Source organism: Natrix helvetica, assembly GCF_964273705.1.
Source record: "Natrix helvetica genome assembly, chromosome: Z".
Classification (NCBI taxonomy): domain Eukaryota; kingdom Metazoa; phylum Chordata; class Lepidosauria; order Squamata; family Natricidae; genus Natrix; species Natrix helvetica.
Genome location: NC_138554.1, coordinates 25,202,970 through 25,222,947, shown reverse-complemented (window position 1 = coordinate 25,222,947; position 19,978 = coordinate 25,202,970). Strand labels below are relative to the sequence as shown.

The following is a 19,978-nucleotide window of genomic DNA, read 5'->3' as shown; positions in this document are numbered from 1 at the left end:
TAATGGACAACAGCCTCGTCGAATAAGATGCAACCACACCCCTTCCCTTATGTTAAGCAGCGGCAGGAATCAGCAGCAACACGCATCTGCCCTATCGAATAACAGACCGAGACACTCTTTCCAAAGGAAGTCTCTCTACACCAATCATCCCCGAGCATGCGGGTGGGAAGTCCGGGAGGCCGTCTTTTGCTTCAGGGAGACACAATAGACACACAACGGGAAGAGGGTGTGGCCGCCTGTGATTGACGGCGGAGCGTGGCCAACGGCACCCCGTGACTACAGGGCCGGGAAATTGACAGGCTTGCGGCAGAGCGAATCGCACGGGGATGGGGGTGGGGGGAAGGTGGTGGGGGTGGGGGCTCGTCGCGCGCGCGCGCGTTGTGAGGCGGGCGAAGCAACAGCGGAGAATAAGAAACGGAGCGCTCGTGCGGTTCTGCGTGTAAGAGAAAGGAAGAAAGGGAACAGGGAGGAGAAGGAGGAGGAGGGAAAGCGAAAGGGGGGGGGAAAGGTTGCGGTAGGGGGGAAAGTCCTTCGGGGACGGCCGCGCGTGAGGAGGGAGGGAGGAGGTGGAGAAGAGCGCTGCTGTCTCGCGCGCGGGTGGTTACACCAAGGCGCGGTGCGCGTGGGAGCCCGCGAGGGGAAGGGTGGGGAGGGGGTGGCGGGGATGCCAATCTCCCTTGGGTTGTGCGAGGCTGGGGCAGAAGCGACTTTTTGCCTGTCAAGTCAGTCAGTCTCTGCCTGTGGGGAAGGTGCCAAGAGAGTGCCGCCCTCCCTCCCCGCCCGCATTTCGTTTCCAGATCCTGAGGTAACAAAGCCCCCAAATGGGCTTTTCCTCTCAGGGTCAGAGCCCCTTTCTCCTCCTCTCCTGTTTCATCCTAAACAGCCTCTATGAATTAAAAACAAACAAACAAACAACCGTTTCCTCATACTCTCTCTCAAAACCACTCCCTGTCCTTCAAATGAAAGGCTTAGTTTTAGGGTTCAGGTAAGGAGCATTTCTCCCCTGCCCCACCAACTTTCCCTTTCTGCTCTGTAATTGGCTTTCTGCAAAAAAAGAAACAACAGCTCTTTAAACTGAACTCTGCCTAACTGTCTTCCAGGTATACTGACCTTCCCTTAATTTTTAGGCAGCATTCTCAATAGGTTTAAAATAGTTTTTAGTCCAAGACATTGATGGGATACTAGGCTGGGAAAGTCTGATTAGGTGTAGTTTTTATTTATTCATTTGTATCCCACCTTTATTATTTATTTTTTTACAAATAACTCAAAACGATAGCCGATCAATTTTTTTTTCAAATCTGTCACATGGTCTGTGGCATCAATTACCTTTCATTCATCTTTTCACTTGTTGTTCTAATTGTTCTGTGTTAAAATATCTTCTCTTTATACAGTTGGTCCAGAAATTTCCTATCCACAACTGTTGAATTCGAGGCCTGAATCCAGTGTAATAGCAGTTTTGAAGCTCTTGCCCATTGTTCTACATACAGGAAGTCCTTTATTTAATGATCACAATTGAGTCCAAAATTTCTGTTGCTAAGTGAGACAATTCCCCCATTTTACAGCCTTTCTTGCCATGGTTATTAAGTGAATCCTTGCAGTTAAGTTAGTAACATGATGGTTAAGTGAATCTGGTTTCCACATCAACTTTGCTTGTCAGAAGGTCACACATAACCCTGGGACACTGCACCCATTTGCAAATATGAACTCGCCGCCAAGCATCTGAATTTTGGTCATGTGACCATGGGGATGCTGCAATGGTCGTGTTTGTGAAAATGGTCATAAGAAATTATTTTCAGTGCCATTGTAACTTTAAACAGTCACAGTCACAGTTGTAAATTGAAGACTTCCTGTACTGTTTCACAAACTGCTGCTATAGATAAAGTTGCTATTTGAGATAGGTTTTAAAGCATTTTTTGAGACTTCTAAAATTATGATTGTGTATCAAAAACAAATGATGTGTGCTGATTCTTCAATATGTGTCATGTGGTAGATGTTAATATCTTTCAGTGGTTAGGACAGTTAGGACCCCAGAGTTCAACATTCAGCTACAAATAATTTTCTTTTATTGGCACTTTCTTGTTTACCTGCAATTCTTTTTACTAGAACTCTTTGATATGTATGCAGTTATCACTGTATTTGAGGTCTACTCCTGAAAAGGACTCAGATATATAAAATAATGTTTTCCCCTTCATAACGGCCTGGAATATTGAGATATCTTTCTTAACAGTACGTACAGTGCATACATTATTTCATCCAATAAATGTGGTAGTGCATCTTGCTTATGTCATAAACAAAACTAATAATGTGAACGTACTATTAAGGAAGATATCTCAGTAATTTTGTTCATACAGTGCAAACAGCCATAATGTGGTTTCCTTATTTGCTGTTTAGTGTGATGTACGAATGAAACCAAATATAGTTCACCCAATACACCCTCGTTAGATTGATGGCAGTATGATACACAAGCAGAGGATTTTAATTTGAAACAATTTTGAAAAATAGACTTACAGAATTATATATTGGGAAATAACAAACATGCTGTTGTCTTGACTCTATGTTCTTTTGCCCAACCTGGTGCCTTCCTGATGTGCAATGGGGTGGCATAGTTGCACTTCCTGATGTGGATTGGGCAACGTGTTACAGAGCTCCATTAACCTTTTGAGGAGGTCCTAGAACATGATGAACAAAACAATGATGCAAATTGTGTGGATTTATTTTTCTTTGTTTTTTAAAACTATGTTAATCTTACTGTAGGACATGCAATTTCAAGTTTTGTATCTCATGGTAACAAATATTCCCACAAATGTTCAGCAGTAGCAGTCAGAGGAATCTCTGGGTTATAGTTTGTCATACTTATTCTACAAATTTTAGTCCAGTGCCAGGTTAGGAAATATTGCTTTTTACTTACTCATAAAAATCTATATAATTTAAAATTTATTTAAATTATATAATGCTCGTATAACCATTCCCAATAATTCTACCGTCTTGAGGACTAACTGCTATTTTCCTCTGACATTGCTGGGAATTTGGAGAAAAAAACTAAGAAACTGCAGCCTGCTATAGTTCAGAAAACTAAAGTCAGGAAATTCTCTGGCCCAGATTATGAAACAGGAACTTGCATGTAAATAGACTTGAGCTCCTTACAAATAAATTATAGCAATTTTTAATTAACACTCTATCTCTTTTGAAGAATACTTTGAAGAAATGCTTAGTGCTCTTATGTGATGAAGAAGTATAATGGTTTCAACAACTCTACCTTGAAATAGTCACAGTGGTGTAGAAAGAGGAAAATCTGCTCTATTCAGTTTAGTGCTGTGGATTTACGGTATATTGCACATCTGTACAAATAAAAAAATGCATATGAGTTAATGAATTTCAATCAATTTCAGTGTAAGGTATGGAACAGTGTAAATCTGGATAACTTTTAAGACTATTTTTTCTGGCATTCCTGACATTGAATTATAGGATTTTTTTTTAATCTCTTCTGTGTCACAATATTCTTTTACTGTTTCATATAGGGTAATTAAATAATGAACTAATCACATACATTGGATCTACCCAATGCCCTAGGTTAAAATATCCTGTTTGTGGTTCAGTGTATCATTAAATCAGAGAACTAGGCTGAATAAATTGTGGTTCAGTTAACATTAGGTATTCATTTCAGATGAGTATAGCTATTCTCTCACTTCAAATGATTACTTTGGCCTTAGCCATATGGCTAAGTAGGAGGCAACAACTGCTGACTTTGGAAGATACCGTAAGTATAGTTGGGATTGGTTAGTATTTGAATGGAAATCATAGCTATAGACTAGTTTGAGAAGTTGCAAAAGAAAGAAGGCAGTAGCAACTCACTTCTATATTACTTTAAAAAAAACACAAATTAATAACTAATTTGCATTTACAATATATCTTGCTGTAAACCAGTAAGACTCGTTGGTACTACACAACAGCTCAGGGAGCTGGTAAATTAGAAACAAAGGCTTGACAAGAATGTTGACTTGATATCCCAGTATAGTTTTCACAGTACCATGGTGCTCCTAACTCAACAATTGATGTTCTCTTGCTAAACCAGAAGGTACTGCTTTCATAATAAGAACAATAGCAGAAATACAAACTAAAGAGTGAAGGAGTTTGCAGGGTGTCTGGAATATAAATTGATTCAGTTAGAAGCCAAATGGGCAAGTCTATTACAAAAAATAGGGGTCCTGCAAAATTATCTGGGATGTGTTTGGTTCTGTTAGTTCTGAGATAGGATGCTTGTGACATTAGCTTTGCCACTTGTTGATTGGATCCCTGCTTTTCTGGTTGGTTCTGTCACCAACTAAGGAGGTGACAGAAACTGGATTAGAGGAGTAATGACTACACCCTTGAGAAAAGGGGTGGTTCTGTCTGCCTTGAAAGAGGTGATGGTGTACTACTACCAACCCAGGACACTAACACAGGTGTAAAAGTGGCAGCCCACAGGCTGGATGTGTCATGCTCAGGCCATGCCCACCCCAGCTCCGTGAATGGGGAAAAAGTTGTGAAATGTCACATGGCAACGTGATGCAGCGAGTTTGACCCCTGTGCTGTAACACTTTCATTTATACATTTCATTGGAAATGTAAGCTTAAAGAGTTTCTGACTAAAGCAGTGCATATGCCTGAGTGAGTGGATAAATAGATGAATAAATGCATACTGCCAACTGCTATCAGAAGACAAGAGGAATCCTGACGTTTTTATATGAATCTAGAGACATAATTTAGAGATTTTGGGAATGGGATTGGGGTATCATTTTATAGTTTCTGTACATTAAATATTAACTGTTAACGCAGTGAACTATGTAGAAATATCATTTGTAAGGGTTGATAAAGTGGGTCTTTTGAGTAGGTATAAAAAGTTTTGGAAGCTTTAAAGTTCTGTAATAGTGGATATATAGTTTTTTAACAGATTGGGACCAAATTAGAAATTTAAAGTCTGGGCATTTTGACATCCTGGAAAAAAAAACAATTACATATTTATTTTTCTGCTCCTTCTCATAGAAACATATATGATGTAGGGTAAAATCCTAAAATTTCTAGAATGTTTTATTTTCAGACATATTTTGCTTTAATGTACAATTTATAATGATTCATTCATGAATTGTATTATGCAGTTTATAGCACAATATATACTGCTAATGATAATATTAATAAAGAGTATTAAGTCTTGATCCTGTTGTTGTCTTATAAGTCTGTGTCACAACTATTTTGAGAGAGAAGTGAAAAATGCATCAACAAAGAGGAGAGTAGTCATCAACAGGTTTGGAATACTTCTAGTTCCAGTATTTTCAAGAGCTAGAAGGAGGAAAGAATTCAAGAAATACATGTTGAATGTCTTTGTATTTTAAAATGTCTCTCTGGTCAAATTCATCTTTTGGTGATGCAAGTGGTTTGTCATTTCTTTTACAATGTTGCTTTGACATTCCAATCTACTTTACATCTCAGGGATTGCTGGTGTTCTATCCAGGACTAACCAGGTCCAATCCTGTTTGCCTTGTGAGCCTCATAAAGGTTAGTCAGATGCTGCCCCCTGCTGGGTATCTATCACAAATATTCCCCATAGATGGATTTTAACTCTTGCTATGGAGGGCACCGATTTGAGGAAGGTTTTAGAGTCGAGATTCTTCCATAAAAATATTTGTATTTCATGTTTTGAGTTACGTAGTATGTTTTAAAAACATTTTTCTAACAAATATTTTTTTCAGTGCTTGTTCCCCCTCCTCCTGACCATGGAGAATTTTGCTTTGTTGATCAGATCAAATGAAAGTTATATGAGCTTCAGGCTTAATAAAGTGGTACTAGATGATTTGTCACAATATTAAAAAGTTACATCAAATATAAAACATAATGAAATAATTTCTGTTCATCAATTCAGTTTGTATACCCCCAGGTATAAAAACTGTGTTTTTTGGCTTAAAATTTAATTATGAAAATTGTAGTACACAATGGAAACATCAACATAGTGCACACATGACCAAATGTGCAAAATGTTATTTTTTACCAGCAGTTTTAAAATTAGTTTTAGAACCATTCTAATAAAGGTTGACTTTCTTTAAAAAAGGAAACCTCAGTGTACATGCAAATAGCAAGGTAAAATTATGGTAGAGATTGTAGGGAATACTTCTGCTTATTTTAATATTTGCTAGTCCCGCTTTTATTGGAGTTTTGATTCAGATTCCCAACTTCTGTGTATTTGGCTTTAATTGTCTCTTTCGCTTCTCTCTTGTGGCTAGCAGAGTTGAGAACAGCATGGTTCTAGAAAGAAGATGGGCTCTACTAGGTTAACTGCAAAAGAACTATGTGAGAATGATGATCTTGCCACAACGCTAATTCTTGACTCCTATCTTGGATTTAAGACTCATAAAATGAATGTAAGGTAAGTCTGAAAATTAAGATTGTAAATAGATAAGATTTTTATATATTTGAATATTAAATGGTGAGGATTGAGAGTGCAGATAGAATTCGACTTACAGTTGGGACCAGATTTTTGATGGTTGGTGGGCTCTGAATCTGGCAGAGGCCTCCTATGCTACAGCAGATTTGCAAGCACTGGTGCACAGCTGAGATGGGAAAGATAAGCGGGTGGAGAGAGTTGCAGCACTTCTGTGATTGTTAGTGCAAGTAAGCTGCCAGGCACCTGAATGTTGAAGACATGATTGCAGGGGTGCTGCAACAACCATGACTTGTCCATTCAGCACCATTGTAATTTTGAATGGTTACTGAACTAATGGTCGTAAGTCAAAGACTACCTGAAATCAGGGGAGAAAAATATTACAAAAGAAATTCTTCCTCTTTCATTTTTATAGCCCACTTCCAGCCATCAGGAGGAAGCACCATTTACGGGAGGCAGTAGAAGCTTTCCGGAAGCGCAAGGACCTAGAAGCAGCATATCAAGCCTTGGTGCAGGGTGGCTGGGCCTGCCAGTATTTTGCAAACCGGAGCCATCAGCAGGAAGCTGCCCTCAAGACTCATGTACAATCCTGGTTTTTGCCTGTTTAATGGCTGGAAAGCATGTTGAAGTCTGAAAAAGTTATTTATATACACTTTTTCATCCCAATCATGTTCCTTTTGGATTATTACATTATGGCTCTTCCTAGTCAGCAGGGCAGTTAGAGTAGTGGGAGTTTAATTTAACATCATTCCAAACAATCAGGTTTGGAAAAGCTGTTCCATAACGTGTTATTTATTATTAAAGAATTATGGGGCATGTACTTGTAACATAAGCTGGCTCTGAAGGTCCACAGAGACTGGCTGTGGATGAAAAGTCCGAGAAGTATCATTTTCTTCTTTTTAATCATTTTTGGTTTGAAATTTTTAAACATTTCCAACTGATGGGAATGTCAGCTTTATAGAAAGAAAATTGTTTACAAACTATAGCGAGATAAATTTTATCTCTGGGAAGAGGGTAAACATATTCATAGAAAGGAAGAAGCATTGTCTCTAAGTTCTCTCTCTCCATTTATTCTTTGCAACTCCCTTGCAAATATTTTATTTTATTTATTTATAATCACACCTTTATTATTTTTTATAAACAACTCAAGGCAGAAAACATATCTAATTTTCTTCTATCTCTCCCTCCCCCCCTGCCCCCAATACCCATCTCAGATTTTTCGCTACCTTCGCATTTTCCTTCCTGAGAGCGGTTTTGCCATCAGGCGCTGTAGTCGATATTCCTTAGAAATAAATGGGGCCCGGATAGTGTCTACAAAATCATGGTAAGTTCATACTGCTATTGCTTCCCCATTTGGCAAAATTATTAACTTGCATGCTGGATTATACTAAAAAAGAGAGAAATAAATAGAAATAGAACTATGATGCATAAAACCCCAAAAATGTAGAAAACAACATTGAGAGGAAAATAAAGGGAGGGGCAAGGAGTGATTTTTCTAATGAGTGTATTTCATAACAGGGCATATCTATTAGAAAATCTTTCTTTCCAATTAGAATGCAAAGAAGTGGATAATAAAGTAGCCATGCATTTGCTCTTGCACGTTTTACTTAAGATTACAGCAGCATTATCCTCTGGATAGGTAAGGTTATTTTTTTTCCCTCTCCCATAAGGAGAAAGAATGATAAACTGGAGCTTTTAGAAGGCTACATTGCAGAACTGACAGAACCCGATGAGAGCCTCCTCCGAGCAGGTGAAAATGACTTCAGCATCATGTACTCCACCCGGAAACAGTGTGCCCAGCTTTGGCTAGGGCCTGCAGCCTTCATTAATCATGGTAGGTGGAAGCCTTCAGGTGCAAGCTAGAGAGGTAGTTGCATCAAAATGTTTAAATTGCTATGAAAATGATAACTGTAAGTCTCATATGACCGGTCTTGTAACTTAGACCAACGGATGAGGAACAGTAAGATAATTATTTATCCCGGATCAGAGAGTAGTAGTAAATAATATTGTAGCCAAGTATTTGGGAAATTTAATTTTATGTAGATATCAATAGGGATATATCAGAACCAAACAGGGGTGAAGACTGCTATGTAGTGAACAAGCAGTTGTTATTAATGGGGCAATATAGCAATCAGGATTCAGTTGAGAGTATATTATTCAGAGCTCAGGTGGGAGTGCTCATTAGACCTGTTGACATTTCCTTAAACCCAGTGTGGCTTTTCTTGGGCTACTTTGAAACAAGGGAAAGATACAACTTCTTTACAGAATTGCCACTGGAGCTGTGTGAGTGTCTCCAGATCTTCAAATCACTTGTCCCACTTCAAATCTGAACTGCTGCATGGTCCTAATTATAGTATTAAGAATTAATAATCTCATTTCAGCTAGCTTTGTAGCTACTTCTGACACGAATACAGACAGACAGGACTCTGTACTTAACAAGTTATTGGGTTGCCAAAACTTGCATTGTTTTTCATTGACAGAATGTTTTAAAATCTGAATCATGATGTCTAGATACTGTTTCAGTTTTTTCTTACAAAAATGAATATATTTTCCTAGTTAATATGATTGACTAGGTAATAATGCTCAGGCATCTTTTATTATTCATTATAACAGTCATTGTTTTTGGATAACATGTAGGTGAATTATTCCTACTAACATGGTTTCTTTTGAGATATTTTTATATTTTAGTAAAAGGGCAAGAAAAAAGGAATTGTCATTGTAGCGAGTTGTTTCTTTGGTAGAATTACTAAAATTTAAAAGCACTGAAGCTTAAAAGAATGTCAATTTGTTCTAAAGAAATACAATTCTCCCTACTTATTTGCCCAGTTAATGACCGGACAGAAGCAGGTTTTTTATAGGCAGTGGTCTAATCATGTCACTCTGTATGTGCACCTGTGCAAGTTATCTCATCTGTTATTTTCTAAATTAAGCATTTGCCAAGAATTATGATTACTTTAGTAACTGGGGGATATGAAGATTCTAACTATCAATATAGGTGGCCTGTAGATTAAAAATTAGTTTGCACTGTCTAAGGAACTTCTTATCCTAAATGCATTTGAACATCTAGTTGGGATTGTATGTTTTATGTTGGGCTGTTAAATTTTTTTGAATCTGGAACCAAATTTCATAAACATTTAATCTTAAACTTGTGTCATTCATATAAAGAAGGCATTAAGAATAAGTTGTTCTAAATTTATGTATTTATTATTTATTCATTTTTCACATTTCTAGATAGCTAAAATGGGAGATGTTTATTTACCAGCTATTTGTGAGGCAATAGTCTTTCTGCAAAAGGCAATAATAAATTGAACTTTCTTTAATGCTTCTCCTAATTCAGCCACAGAACTCATAGAAAAACTTATTTCCTTTCTGTATTTTAACATTTTCATTAAGGGTGTAAGACATAAGGCACAATTGTTTTGCACTTTATTGAGTGAGAGAGGTTTGTTATACTATATTTATACAAATGACAAGTATACTGCTTTGAGCTCATAACATGGAAATTGAGGATTTAAGCCAAATACAGTACTTTTCTTTGACTGGGGTTTCCATAATTTATATGTCACCTACTCAATTGATTCAGATTTGTAAATGCTTCCAAATAAAGCAAAATGTACTGTTTAAAAGATGAGCAAATTTTCTCTGCTGCAGCTTCTGCTAAAAAGGAATTGTTACAATTAGCTCTTTTTTAAAATCTTCCTTTTTCTTCTTATTGTTCCCTGCAAAATGTAATTCCTGCCCACAGACTGCAGACCAAACTGTAAGGTAAGCTGTGTTGACGTATTGTTGGGGCAAGGGATGCTGTTCATTAGAATACAAGACTCTGAGCTTGGGATGAGACCTAAACATATTACTGACTACAGTGAATAGGAATGAGAGGGAATATATTTGGGGAGAGATTGAAATAAACCAGGGGCACAACATATTGTAGTAGTGTCTGGAAAACACTTAAAAGGAATTGTGATCGTCTGAGGTAGAAAAGTATCTCCTTGTAACCCTAGAAGCTCTACCTCATTAATCTTCTATTCTTTACTGGGGGTACAAGACTTTTTTCCCATTTTGAAAGCTGGAAGTATGCTATAGTTCTCCATTGTTTAGGATCAGAAGAAACCAAATTCCCTTTGATATCCTGTTTTGCAAAATTGTGCTACAAAGGCATAAGAAGTCTAAACAAATAGCTTTGAGAAAGAGTTGATTTGAATTTTCTGAAGGGGAAGAGGAGACTGTGTGTTCTCCGTTTCTCCTGTGAGCTTCTTGAATCTGCTTCTTTCCTTTTCTTTCCGATTATCCTTTTTTTTTACTGCTTTTTCTATCCCAACCCATTGTTTGTGCTGTAGTTTGTCCCAATGGATGGGAACACTGCTTGTGTCAAGGTGCTGCGGGACATTGAGCCAGATGATGAGATCACATGCTTCTATGGTGACGGCTTCTTTGGGGAGAACAATGAGTTATGCGAATGCCACACTTGTGAAAGGTGAAAATGGAAGGGAACAGAATCTCAAATATTGGGAGCTGGTTGGGAGTTGGATTTTTGAGTTTCTCAGAAGCAGTTGCAAGAAGGGAAACCAAATGATAATCTCCATTAATTCTTGCCTCCATCTTCCAGTGCTTTCGGCAATCATTCCTGGCAAGACGTGCAGACTCCTTAATTCCCAGGTGTTAACAAGCCTTAGTCCTCAAGGGATGGTTGCTAGTGAGTGTAGGATTTTGAAAGAGGAGGGGCAGTATTTTTCTTCTGTTATCACAAGAGCCCTGGAAAGATCGATGGTAGCATCTAAAGTCTAGGTAGAGGAACTTATAACTGTTCTGACACAGAGTTCATCAGTGGGAAATCTCTTCATCCTTAGTGTTAGGTTTATCATGTCTTAATTTTTCATGCATTTGGCAAGTGTCTTGGAATTTATTTTCTTGAAGGATAGAAAAGGATGTACAGATATTCTGAGTAAGCACTGATCTTTTTGATTAATGCTGGGCTGTTCCTGATACTGTCTCTCTTTCTCAATTTTTCCTTAGAAAGGGAGAAGGAGCTTTTCGCCTCCTGAATCAGACCCCATTGCTAGCTACCTCAGTCAGTGAGAAATACCTACTGAGAGAGACAGACGGCCGTCTGCAGAGGTGGAAAAATCAGTCTTGCAAACTTGCTCAACGTAATGTGAAAGTGGGACACAAAGCCCGGCGCAGGAAATCAAAATTACATGGTAAGATACTTAACTGGAATGGATTTTGTGCATCATAGTGCTGTGCAGGGCAATAGGGTTTGCTTATCACCTGTAACGTAAACATAATGTCCTTTATAATGAGGACTCTGTTACATTCCTGTCAGCCTCAGGGTTTGTTCCGTAGCAGTAGTAGTTATCCCAACTCTTTTTGTGGTAGCAAAAATAAAATAATAATTTGGTTTTTTTTAATTAAAGAGGATACTCAATAACTATTCTAGCTACAGTATTAGATTAAAGCTTGGTAGAACTAATTGGGTAGTACTTAATTCATGTATTGGGAAATGTAAGCAACGTTCAGATATTTGGCTCCAAAGTGGGAAAGATAAGCTACCCTGTTGCTGCTTCCTTAGTGTTTTCTGGGATCTTGCACTTACTGTGTGATTTCAGGAAAATGTGCAGCTTCTCTGTGAGACTGCTGATAAGTACAGTTAGGTTATCTATGCAAGATCTGTTTTAAAATGTCAAATATTTACATGTTTGAAGAAAGGGTATATAGGATTGTGGATGTTGGTGGCGGGTAGATGTTAAAGCAGTCATACTCTTACTCCATCTTAAAGCCCTTGAAAAATCCAGAGAGAAATGGAAGTTGCCTTTTGTGTAGTGAAGATATGGCAGTGGTGGTTAATAAGAAGAAACTGGAAAGTGGAGTGATATTCTTATAATTGATACCCTTTTTCCTTTTTTAGGTGCTGTACACAGATATACCACTCGCTGGTATCTTAAGATGCTCAAACCTTTATATATCCCACTGCACAACTGCTTGGCCTGCAGAACACGTGGATGCAAGCTCCGTAAGCAGCCTCTGGTGTGTCTGCTTCGTTGTCCTTCTCCTGTGTTATCTGTATTGCACCTCAGGCAGTCTTTGGGAAACAAGAATTGCTACTCCAAGGTCCAGGAAAGCTGCTCTCCTATACAGATGCACAATTGCCCTGAAAGCCCTGGCTTGGCCAACCAGGGCAGCCTGGTAGTGAATCTTGGGAAGAGAATTCCCTTGGACTGGGCAAGATTTCATAGGGAAGTAGCGTGTGACACTAAGGAGGAAAACACCAATCAGGAGTTTAGCCAGGGGACCGAGGAATATGATTCAAGGGATATGGAGAGTCATGTTGATGTTAAAGCAACCTATGAATCAGGATCTGGGGTTCTCCATTCAGGAGAGCAAATCCCCCTTGATTCTTCAGGTTCTCTTTCATCCAGTCAGTTCTTGTGCAGAACAAGGAGCACGGCCCAGCGCCAAGCTCAGGTTTTGCCCCAATCTGAGTTGTCATTACCAATGGTAGACCCCAAGCTTTCCCAGTATGCTCATGTCCGCTTGGAAGGCCCACCTTTTGGAGGCAGGCAGTGCTGGCAGCAACCCCCTTCAGACAAGACGGAGAAGGAACAAGCGGAGGAGCAGCATCTTCCTAAGCGGATGGTTTCCTTTCCTCCTTTTGTTCCACCCAAACGGCTTCGACTGGTAGTGAGCCATGGTTCCATCAACCTCGAGGTAGCTACAAGCTCCTGTGAGGAGATGTCCTCTGATCTGGCTGATCTTCTGTGATTGAAAACAAGACTAGCTTATTATTGAATTTACCCATGATAACCATCTACCAGAATTTGCCTGAAATTATCCATCTTTTTGTTGTGCCCTTCTCCCCATTACCTTGTATGGGTTGGTAACATCTCTTCTGAAGTCCCTTTGTCCCCAGGTGGGCACAAAGCTGCCTGTGCTAAAAATGCAACTTTGTGTTCAACTCCTACTTTTTTCCATTGAAATTGATATTTCAGTTGTCTTTCCAGAGTACTTCCTTTATCACTTCCTCACTATTCCTTTAAAAAAAAATTCTCCACTACTTTGCCAAACTTCACTGTATAGTCTTGAAACCTAAGCCATATAGTAGACTGCATGGAGGCTTTGGATTGCCTCCTGGTCTTTTCTTTGAACTCTACTTTCTCTCCCACAGAGTCCTTTCCTCTTTCTACTCTCAATATCTCCATGCTCTGGTTTATAGCACTGTAGTCATAGACTTCTTGACAGATGAACATGGTATTTTGGCATTTATTGTCCCTACAAAGTGAGGCAGAATTGGTGAAGTGACTTGTGGAGAAAAGAAAACCAGCATCTAATCAGGGAAGTCTCTTTAAAACTTATTGTGAGAAAACCAGCAACCAGAAGTGCACATTGGGCATGCAGCCTAAACTGTTCAGTCCATTTAGCCCGAAGGCTGTTCTATGCTAAACAGGCTTATATAGGAAATTAAATGTTCTTGCTCCTCTTCCTTTGCCGTCTCACTGTTTGGGTGCCTATTGTTACAAGACAGCTAATTTTCTAGTTTTGGAAGCTACTTTTGTATTAGTTAATCTGTGTGACTTGTTTCTTCTCCCAGCCAGAGTTTTAAACAAGTGTCTGCTGGGCCTTTTTAGAATCTTAATGAACTTTAGATATTCAGGTGTTTTATATTTGATAAAGTTGAGCTGCTTGGCTCAGGGGCATTGCGATAAAGGGGCTTCCTTCTGTGAGAGGCTGATGAGCAGGATAAAAGTTCTACTCAGTTTAATGTGGCCTAATTCAGTTCAAAGTCATATATGGTAAGTGGATTTGCTGTATATTTTTCCCATTCATCTTGCTATGACAGGATTTTGAACAGATAGGGCACATTCTGGTAGAAAACTGAGTGCAAGGTATATGGGGAGAGGTGGTGGCAATTGAATGGGTGAAACATGGCGGTCAAGCTTTTCCTTTGCTTGCTTTGTTTTGAAATTTTGTGGAATCCTTTGTGGTGTTGACTTTGGATACATATCCAAGAGTCTTAGGACAGCCTGATGTTCCTTTTCCAACTCCTCCTTTTTTGTTTGTTTGGTATTGTAGTTTGGTGCAGTTAGCGTTAGATAAGCTTGTCTAGATGACTTGAAGGTCATATTAAGATGGTGGTTAAGCTGTGCACATTTGAGAATAAATTCCAATAAACTTAGATGTTCTATTAAATTCCTATGGGTAGAATCCAGCATAGGTTCTTTGATCTCTGAAGTTGGAAAATCTGAATTGTAGAGCTTTTAGAGTAGCAACTAGTTTGTCTGGCATGCATTTTTGGTCTGAGATACATAATGTATTGCAAATCTGGCTTTTTCATTGCTCTGCAAAACAGGTGCTGATTCCTGGGAAACCACTGTAATTTTAAAAGTAGTTTTTAGATACTAGCTTTGAAAAGGTAGAATGAGCGGATGCTCTTCAACCTGTCCTGAGAAGGAAATCTTAAAAATAACCACAGACAATGCATATTCATGTAAAAATATTAGAGAAATAATACGGACACACAGAGAGAGTAGAAACAACAGTTTTTAAACAAATTAATTGGGATTAAATTAATTTTAAATTAATTTTAAACAAATTGTTTGGTAACAATTTGAATATTTTCCTATAGGTGATTCATATGATTGTCCAGAATTACCACTGTCTGTGGACATTCTTCATTTTATTCTCCCAGGCCTGTATGAAGAAAGATAGTTTAAAAAACATTAGTGAACTTGATAAATGTGATCCTCAACTTATGACCATAATTGGAAGTAGAATTTTAATCGCTAAGCAACCCTTAGTCATTGGCCAAGGACCCACTCTAAGCATTCCAGGATTGGTCCCTTTAAGACCTGAACATGCCTATCTCTCTCCACGCCCACCCCCCAATCTCTGCCCTCTGGGCTGCAGCGGTTCCAATTCTAGTTGCCCTTGTCATCTGGCACTCCAAGATCCCCCCCCCCTACTGATCCAGCTGAGCTTTGCTGCCATCTTCTTGCTTCCTTTGCTGACTAAGTTTACCCACCCTGGCTATTGGGCAGAACTGGGACTGCCTTCAAGATGGGGGGGGGGGGTCACAAAATCCGTTCCAGAACTGAAATATACCGAAATGTTCCTTTGCGCTGTGCTCCTGGGGACAAATAGGGATGGCTTTGTGCTATAAAAAAGGGGGGAAATCACAAAGCAGTTGCTGAAAGGAGCTGCTTTGTTTGCTTTTTTCCCCTTTTACATAGCGTAAAGCCAGCCTCATACATCCCCGAGTATGGTGCAAATGGGTGTTTTGTTGCGCTATGGACCCTTTAAGCTGCTTTGTCCTTTTTTTTTTGCAGTGCAAAGCTGGCCTCAGACCAACCCAGCACAACCACCAGGCCTGACATACCTTGTCAGCAGTAGAGAGAGAGGAAAAAAAAGTGAAGGTCAGCTGGGACAGTAGAGCACAGGGCATCAGAGGGCCAAATGGGAATAGATGGGGGGGGGGGGAGGGATAGGCAATGGAAGGAGTTGAAGTGCCCCAGTGGTGGTAAGTGTGAGCAGACTTCTAAGCACCTGAAGTTTGATTATGTGACAGGGCACTGCCATGACTGTAACTTCGGGCATGGGTCATAAGTCCCTATGTTCAGCTTCATTGTAACTGAATGCTTGCTGAACAAATGGTCATAAGTCAAGGATTACTTGTATCACATTGCTCACTAAAATAATTGAGACATAGCTGAAATTGTACATCTTTTTCTGTAAGCTTGCTTTCTATTTGTGAAAATTTGAACGTAAGGCACATTTTTCTTTCCCCAAAGTTCTGTATGTTAGTAATCATTTTATATTTCATAATAATTATTCCATTGATTATTCTTGCACATTGTTGTTGGTTGCATCACAGAATGTGTGATTCACTATGTATGATACTATTTTAATGCCTAGACGTGAGTGTCTATGAGAATAGTTTTTAACTAAAGGTGAGATGATGTCCCATTAGTTTTAAATTTTACTTCTACAAGATGTGCAGTTTCATCTGTGTATCAATGTTTGTGCACAGCGTAGATATATGTACTAAAAAGAAATAGAGGTTTTAATGGTTGTTCTGATTTTGTGGCCCCTCTTAATGTGGGTGCCCAGACTTGCTTTCTTGCTTGCTACTTTCCACTTATGGATGTTCCATGTTAGTTAATAGTTGGAGACTAGTGGCACAGCCTTTAGATAGTGGCTGTAATGGGGGGAGGGGAGAGGAACAAAGAGGGCAAGATGCTCAAGGGTTTTGTGTGGGGAAAGGTCAGGGGTGGGAAGGGTGGATATTGCTAGTCAGGATACTGTACATTCTCTGTGGAAAGACGGGGACTGGGGCTCAGTTTTCATCTTTCTGTGCCTCTCTTTCCCCCATCTTTCCTGGTGCGTTTATGGTTTGTGCTACCTCTTTTGGGAAAGGAAGCATCAAGGCACTCTTCCATCTCTGACTTCAGTCTTCTTTCAGTCCAGTGTCCATTAAGTCCTGTCATTTCTTTTCCCACTTTCATGCTTTCAGATTTTTTAAAAAACATACGTGTTCTCATGAGGTGGAGTGGTAGCAGATCCAGGTTTTGTTGTTTTCTTTTTGTTCTACCGTCCTGTGTGGGTAAGTTTTTAAATCAGCCTCTCCAGGTCCAGCCTCTGCTTGTTTCCCTGATAATACCATGGTTTATTACATTGCTTCTTCCATCTTATATAAGATTTTTCAATGATGCTTTTGGCCTGGAGCCACTCTATCCCCATTTCAAGAGAAAGATTGAATTCCACTTCTCCATAAAAGTTACGCTCAGGAGGGTATGTTAAGATACCTTGATTTTCACACAGCTGGGAAAAATAAGCAACCTGGACACTGGGGAAGGTCTCTGGTTGGCTGAGTTCCTCAGGGAGTGGTTTGGTAGAACCCTGTATATCATTTTCTGCTCCAGGTTTTAACCACAGTACATCAATCTGACTATCTACCTTTAATGGTGGGGTCATTGCAAACTTGCTTCATAGGATTGTGGGGAATTTGCTCCATTGTACTACCCCATCTCTCAACGTGCTTGCAATACTTTATTTAAATGGAGGATTCTTCCAGAACCTCAGCATCCGGAAGGCAGGAGAGTCCAAAAGGTGTTACATGGAGCATATTTTCAGGGGCATATGTACTCTGCCCCCCCCCCCCCAAAGTAACATAAATCGAGCTCTGGATTTGCATGAATTATGATAATGAATTCTTATGCTTCTCTTGTAATATGGGCAACATGTTACAAGAAATTTGGCCATGGGGAAAATTGATTAGTATGTACCATCTAGCCTAGCTGGTCTATTACCTTTACAAATCTGTCATCCCAGTGTCAAGGGGCCAGGACTCGTTAGATGGAAAAATTTCAACAGGACCTGGACTCAAACTCAAATCTTGCATTAGTACAGTATGATTGAGTGCATACAGCCCTGGGTGTGTATCAGTTGGTCTGAGCAGGCCTGAGAGAGGGTGGGGAGGGTAAGAGGGTTGTCTGTATTTTTAATGGTGCTATATTTGGAAGAGTTGATGGAGGTTACTCTCAGCTCCAAGTGTGGAAATTTGAGGCCTCAGGGTATTTCCTGCCCCATGATCAGGCCGGTATCCTGAAGTGGGGTAAAGGCAGAAACTTCTGTTTGTATTTTTAATGGTGTGTGTTAGGGGGGGAGGGGGTGCATAATACTTTTTAAAATACTTGATTGAAATAAACTCTTCTGAAACTGTTCCTGTTTCTTGATGTTGTGATATATGCACTGAGTGCATGACAAGGCTTAATGCAAAACTGCCTCTTGTAAGATCTGTTTACAGAATTACTTCAGATATAACAAATGCTAGTTTAAAAATGAACGTTTAAAAACTATTTCATTATTCAGACTGATAAAAATGATAAGGACATTAGACTCAATGTGTATTCTTCTCTCTAAGGTAAGTCGAATGTTTTAGACAGACTGAATGTCTTGTAAACAGAACTAAAAGAAGTATACCTGTAGCATAATGACTGAAAATGAAGTTTCATTGTTAAACAATTACATAATATTCAGATGGGGACAATAAATAGATTGTTCTTCTTTCCCATGCTTTAGCAAAAGTTTGTTTTGAACCCAGGAAATGTTAAGCCCAAGCAAACAAGTTTTACAACAAAATAAAAATGCTTGACAGCTTGGAGGATAAATTTAATGTTATGAATGTTGAACAAAGTTTAGTAAGATACTTTACTATTTCTTGCCTGCAGGGCAACTTAATGTAGGCACATTTCAGTTCAGTTCTTTTATTATTTTGTCATGAATCTAAAATAAAAGTATAAAAATCATAAAAATATATGTTTATATACCCTTGTGTATATGCATGAATTAAAAAGAAAATTTAAATAAAAATAGGGAGCCAAATACAATAGATTGTATAATATGAATATTTTTGAGTCTTCACAATTAATAAAGTTTATAGTTTGATACTTCCCAATAAATAGGTTAGTCGTCTAATTCTGTCTTTCCTATTGGTAGATGTTTTAAGAGTTGGTAGAGATGATCTACCAATTTGTAAAATTTTAAACAAATCATGTGTGTATTCATGGTGAAGAATTTCATAGAAAAAACCTTTGCAAAAAGTTATAGTATTTTTAAACTTTGATGTTGAATTACTTCCTTTGTGAAGCAATATTTACTTTTTAAATATTTATTGGGAAAATATTTAATTTTCTAATCATCTATTAGATATTTAATTCATACTGTTTAGTTTCAGTCAAAAAGGGAAAGTAACAATGTGAAACAAAAAACCAATATATTAAAATAATTTAGTTGAAAAGATACAGATAAGGTTTCCCCTGTCGAGTTGTATCTGACCATAGGGGGATGTGTTCATCTCAGTTTTTTAGCTGAGGCAAACAGGGTTGTCAGAAGACACTTCCATGGTTGTATGGCCAGCAGGACTACAATATACGCCAAGGCACATTGAATGCTGTTATCTTCCTAGCAAAGTGGTATCTTATTTGTCTGCTTGCATTCACATGCTTTCAAACTGCTGCCTTGTTTCCCTGAAAATAAGACCTCCCCGGATAATAAGCCCAATGGGGCTTTTGAGTGCATACACTAAAATAAGCCTTCCCCCGAAAATAAGCCCTGGCTGAAAATATTGCAACAGAGCAGCAGCCATGAGGTGACCACGCTCATCGCCTCCTGCACCTCAAAAATAATAAGCCTCCCTGAAAATAAGGCCAAGCACTTATTTTGGGGGTGAAAAGAAAATAAGACCCTATCTTATTTTCGGGGGAAATACATTAGTGAGCAGGAACTGGAGAAAGTAATGGGAGCTCACTCAGTTGTGCAGTGCTTGGGTCTCGAACCCAAGTTCATTTTTTAGCTGATACGTTTAGTGTCTTTACTAGTGAGCTATTGCGTCTTCACTGTTGTTCATTTGTAAAATTCTTAAGAACACATCCAATGCTTGGACTTAAATTTTATATAACTCTTCCTTGGCCTCTGTTGAGGAAGTAATTTCAGTTTTTTTAATTCACGGACGAAGACCATAACATTCTGTCTTTTTGCTTGTTTTATACAAAGTACTCACCTCTATAAAGCTTGT

At 38.8% G+C, this 19,978-nt stretch overlaps 1 protein-coding gene across 4 annotated transcripts; it reads left to right on the top strand.

Annotated features, from left to right (window-relative positions):
• Positions 1-384: 384 nt before the first annotated feature.
• Positions 385-17,553, top strand: KMT5C (lysine methyltransferase 5C). Of its 4 annotated transcripts, none has more exons than XM_081970750.1 (10): positions 385-439; positions 5,466-5,531; positions 6,257-6,396; positions 6,827-6,992; positions 7,626-7,735; positions 8,082-8,245; positions 10,157-10,176; positions 10,749-10,885; positions 11,425-11,609; positions 12,317-17,553. In XM_081970750.1, the coding sequence occupies exons 3-10, from the start codon at positions 6,287-6,289 to the stop codon at positions 13,168-13,170; spliced, it is 1,746 nt and encodes a 581-aa protein (XP_081826876.1). In that variant the 5' UTR covers positions 385-439; positions 5,466-5,531; positions 6,257-6,286; the 3' UTR covers positions 13,171-17,553. The 4 variants fall into 4 exon arrangements, with proteins under 4 accessions (XP_081826876.1, XP_081826879.1, XP_081826878.1 ...); XM_081970752.1 differs by lacking the exon at positions 385-439 and adding an exon at positions 528-1,444; XM_081970753.1 differs by lacking the exon at positions 5,466-5,531.
• The last annotated feature ends 2,425 nt before the right edge of the window (positions 17,554-19,978 follow it).

Excerpts from the sequence above, each read along its gene's own strand:
- KMT5C (XM_081970753.1), top strand. The coding sequence starts at position 6,287 with ATGGGCTCTACTAGGTTAACTGCAAAAGAACTATGTGAGAATGATGAT. Across the intron at positions 6,993-7,625 it reads AAGCTGCCCTCAAGACTCAT|ATTTTTCGCTACCTTCGCAT; the intron begins GTACAATCCTGG and ends TACCCATCTCAG. Across the intron at positions 10,886-11,424 it reads GAATGCCACACTTGTGAAAG|AAAGGGAGAAGGAGCTTTTC; the intron begins GTGAAAATGGAA and ends ATTTTTCCTTAG.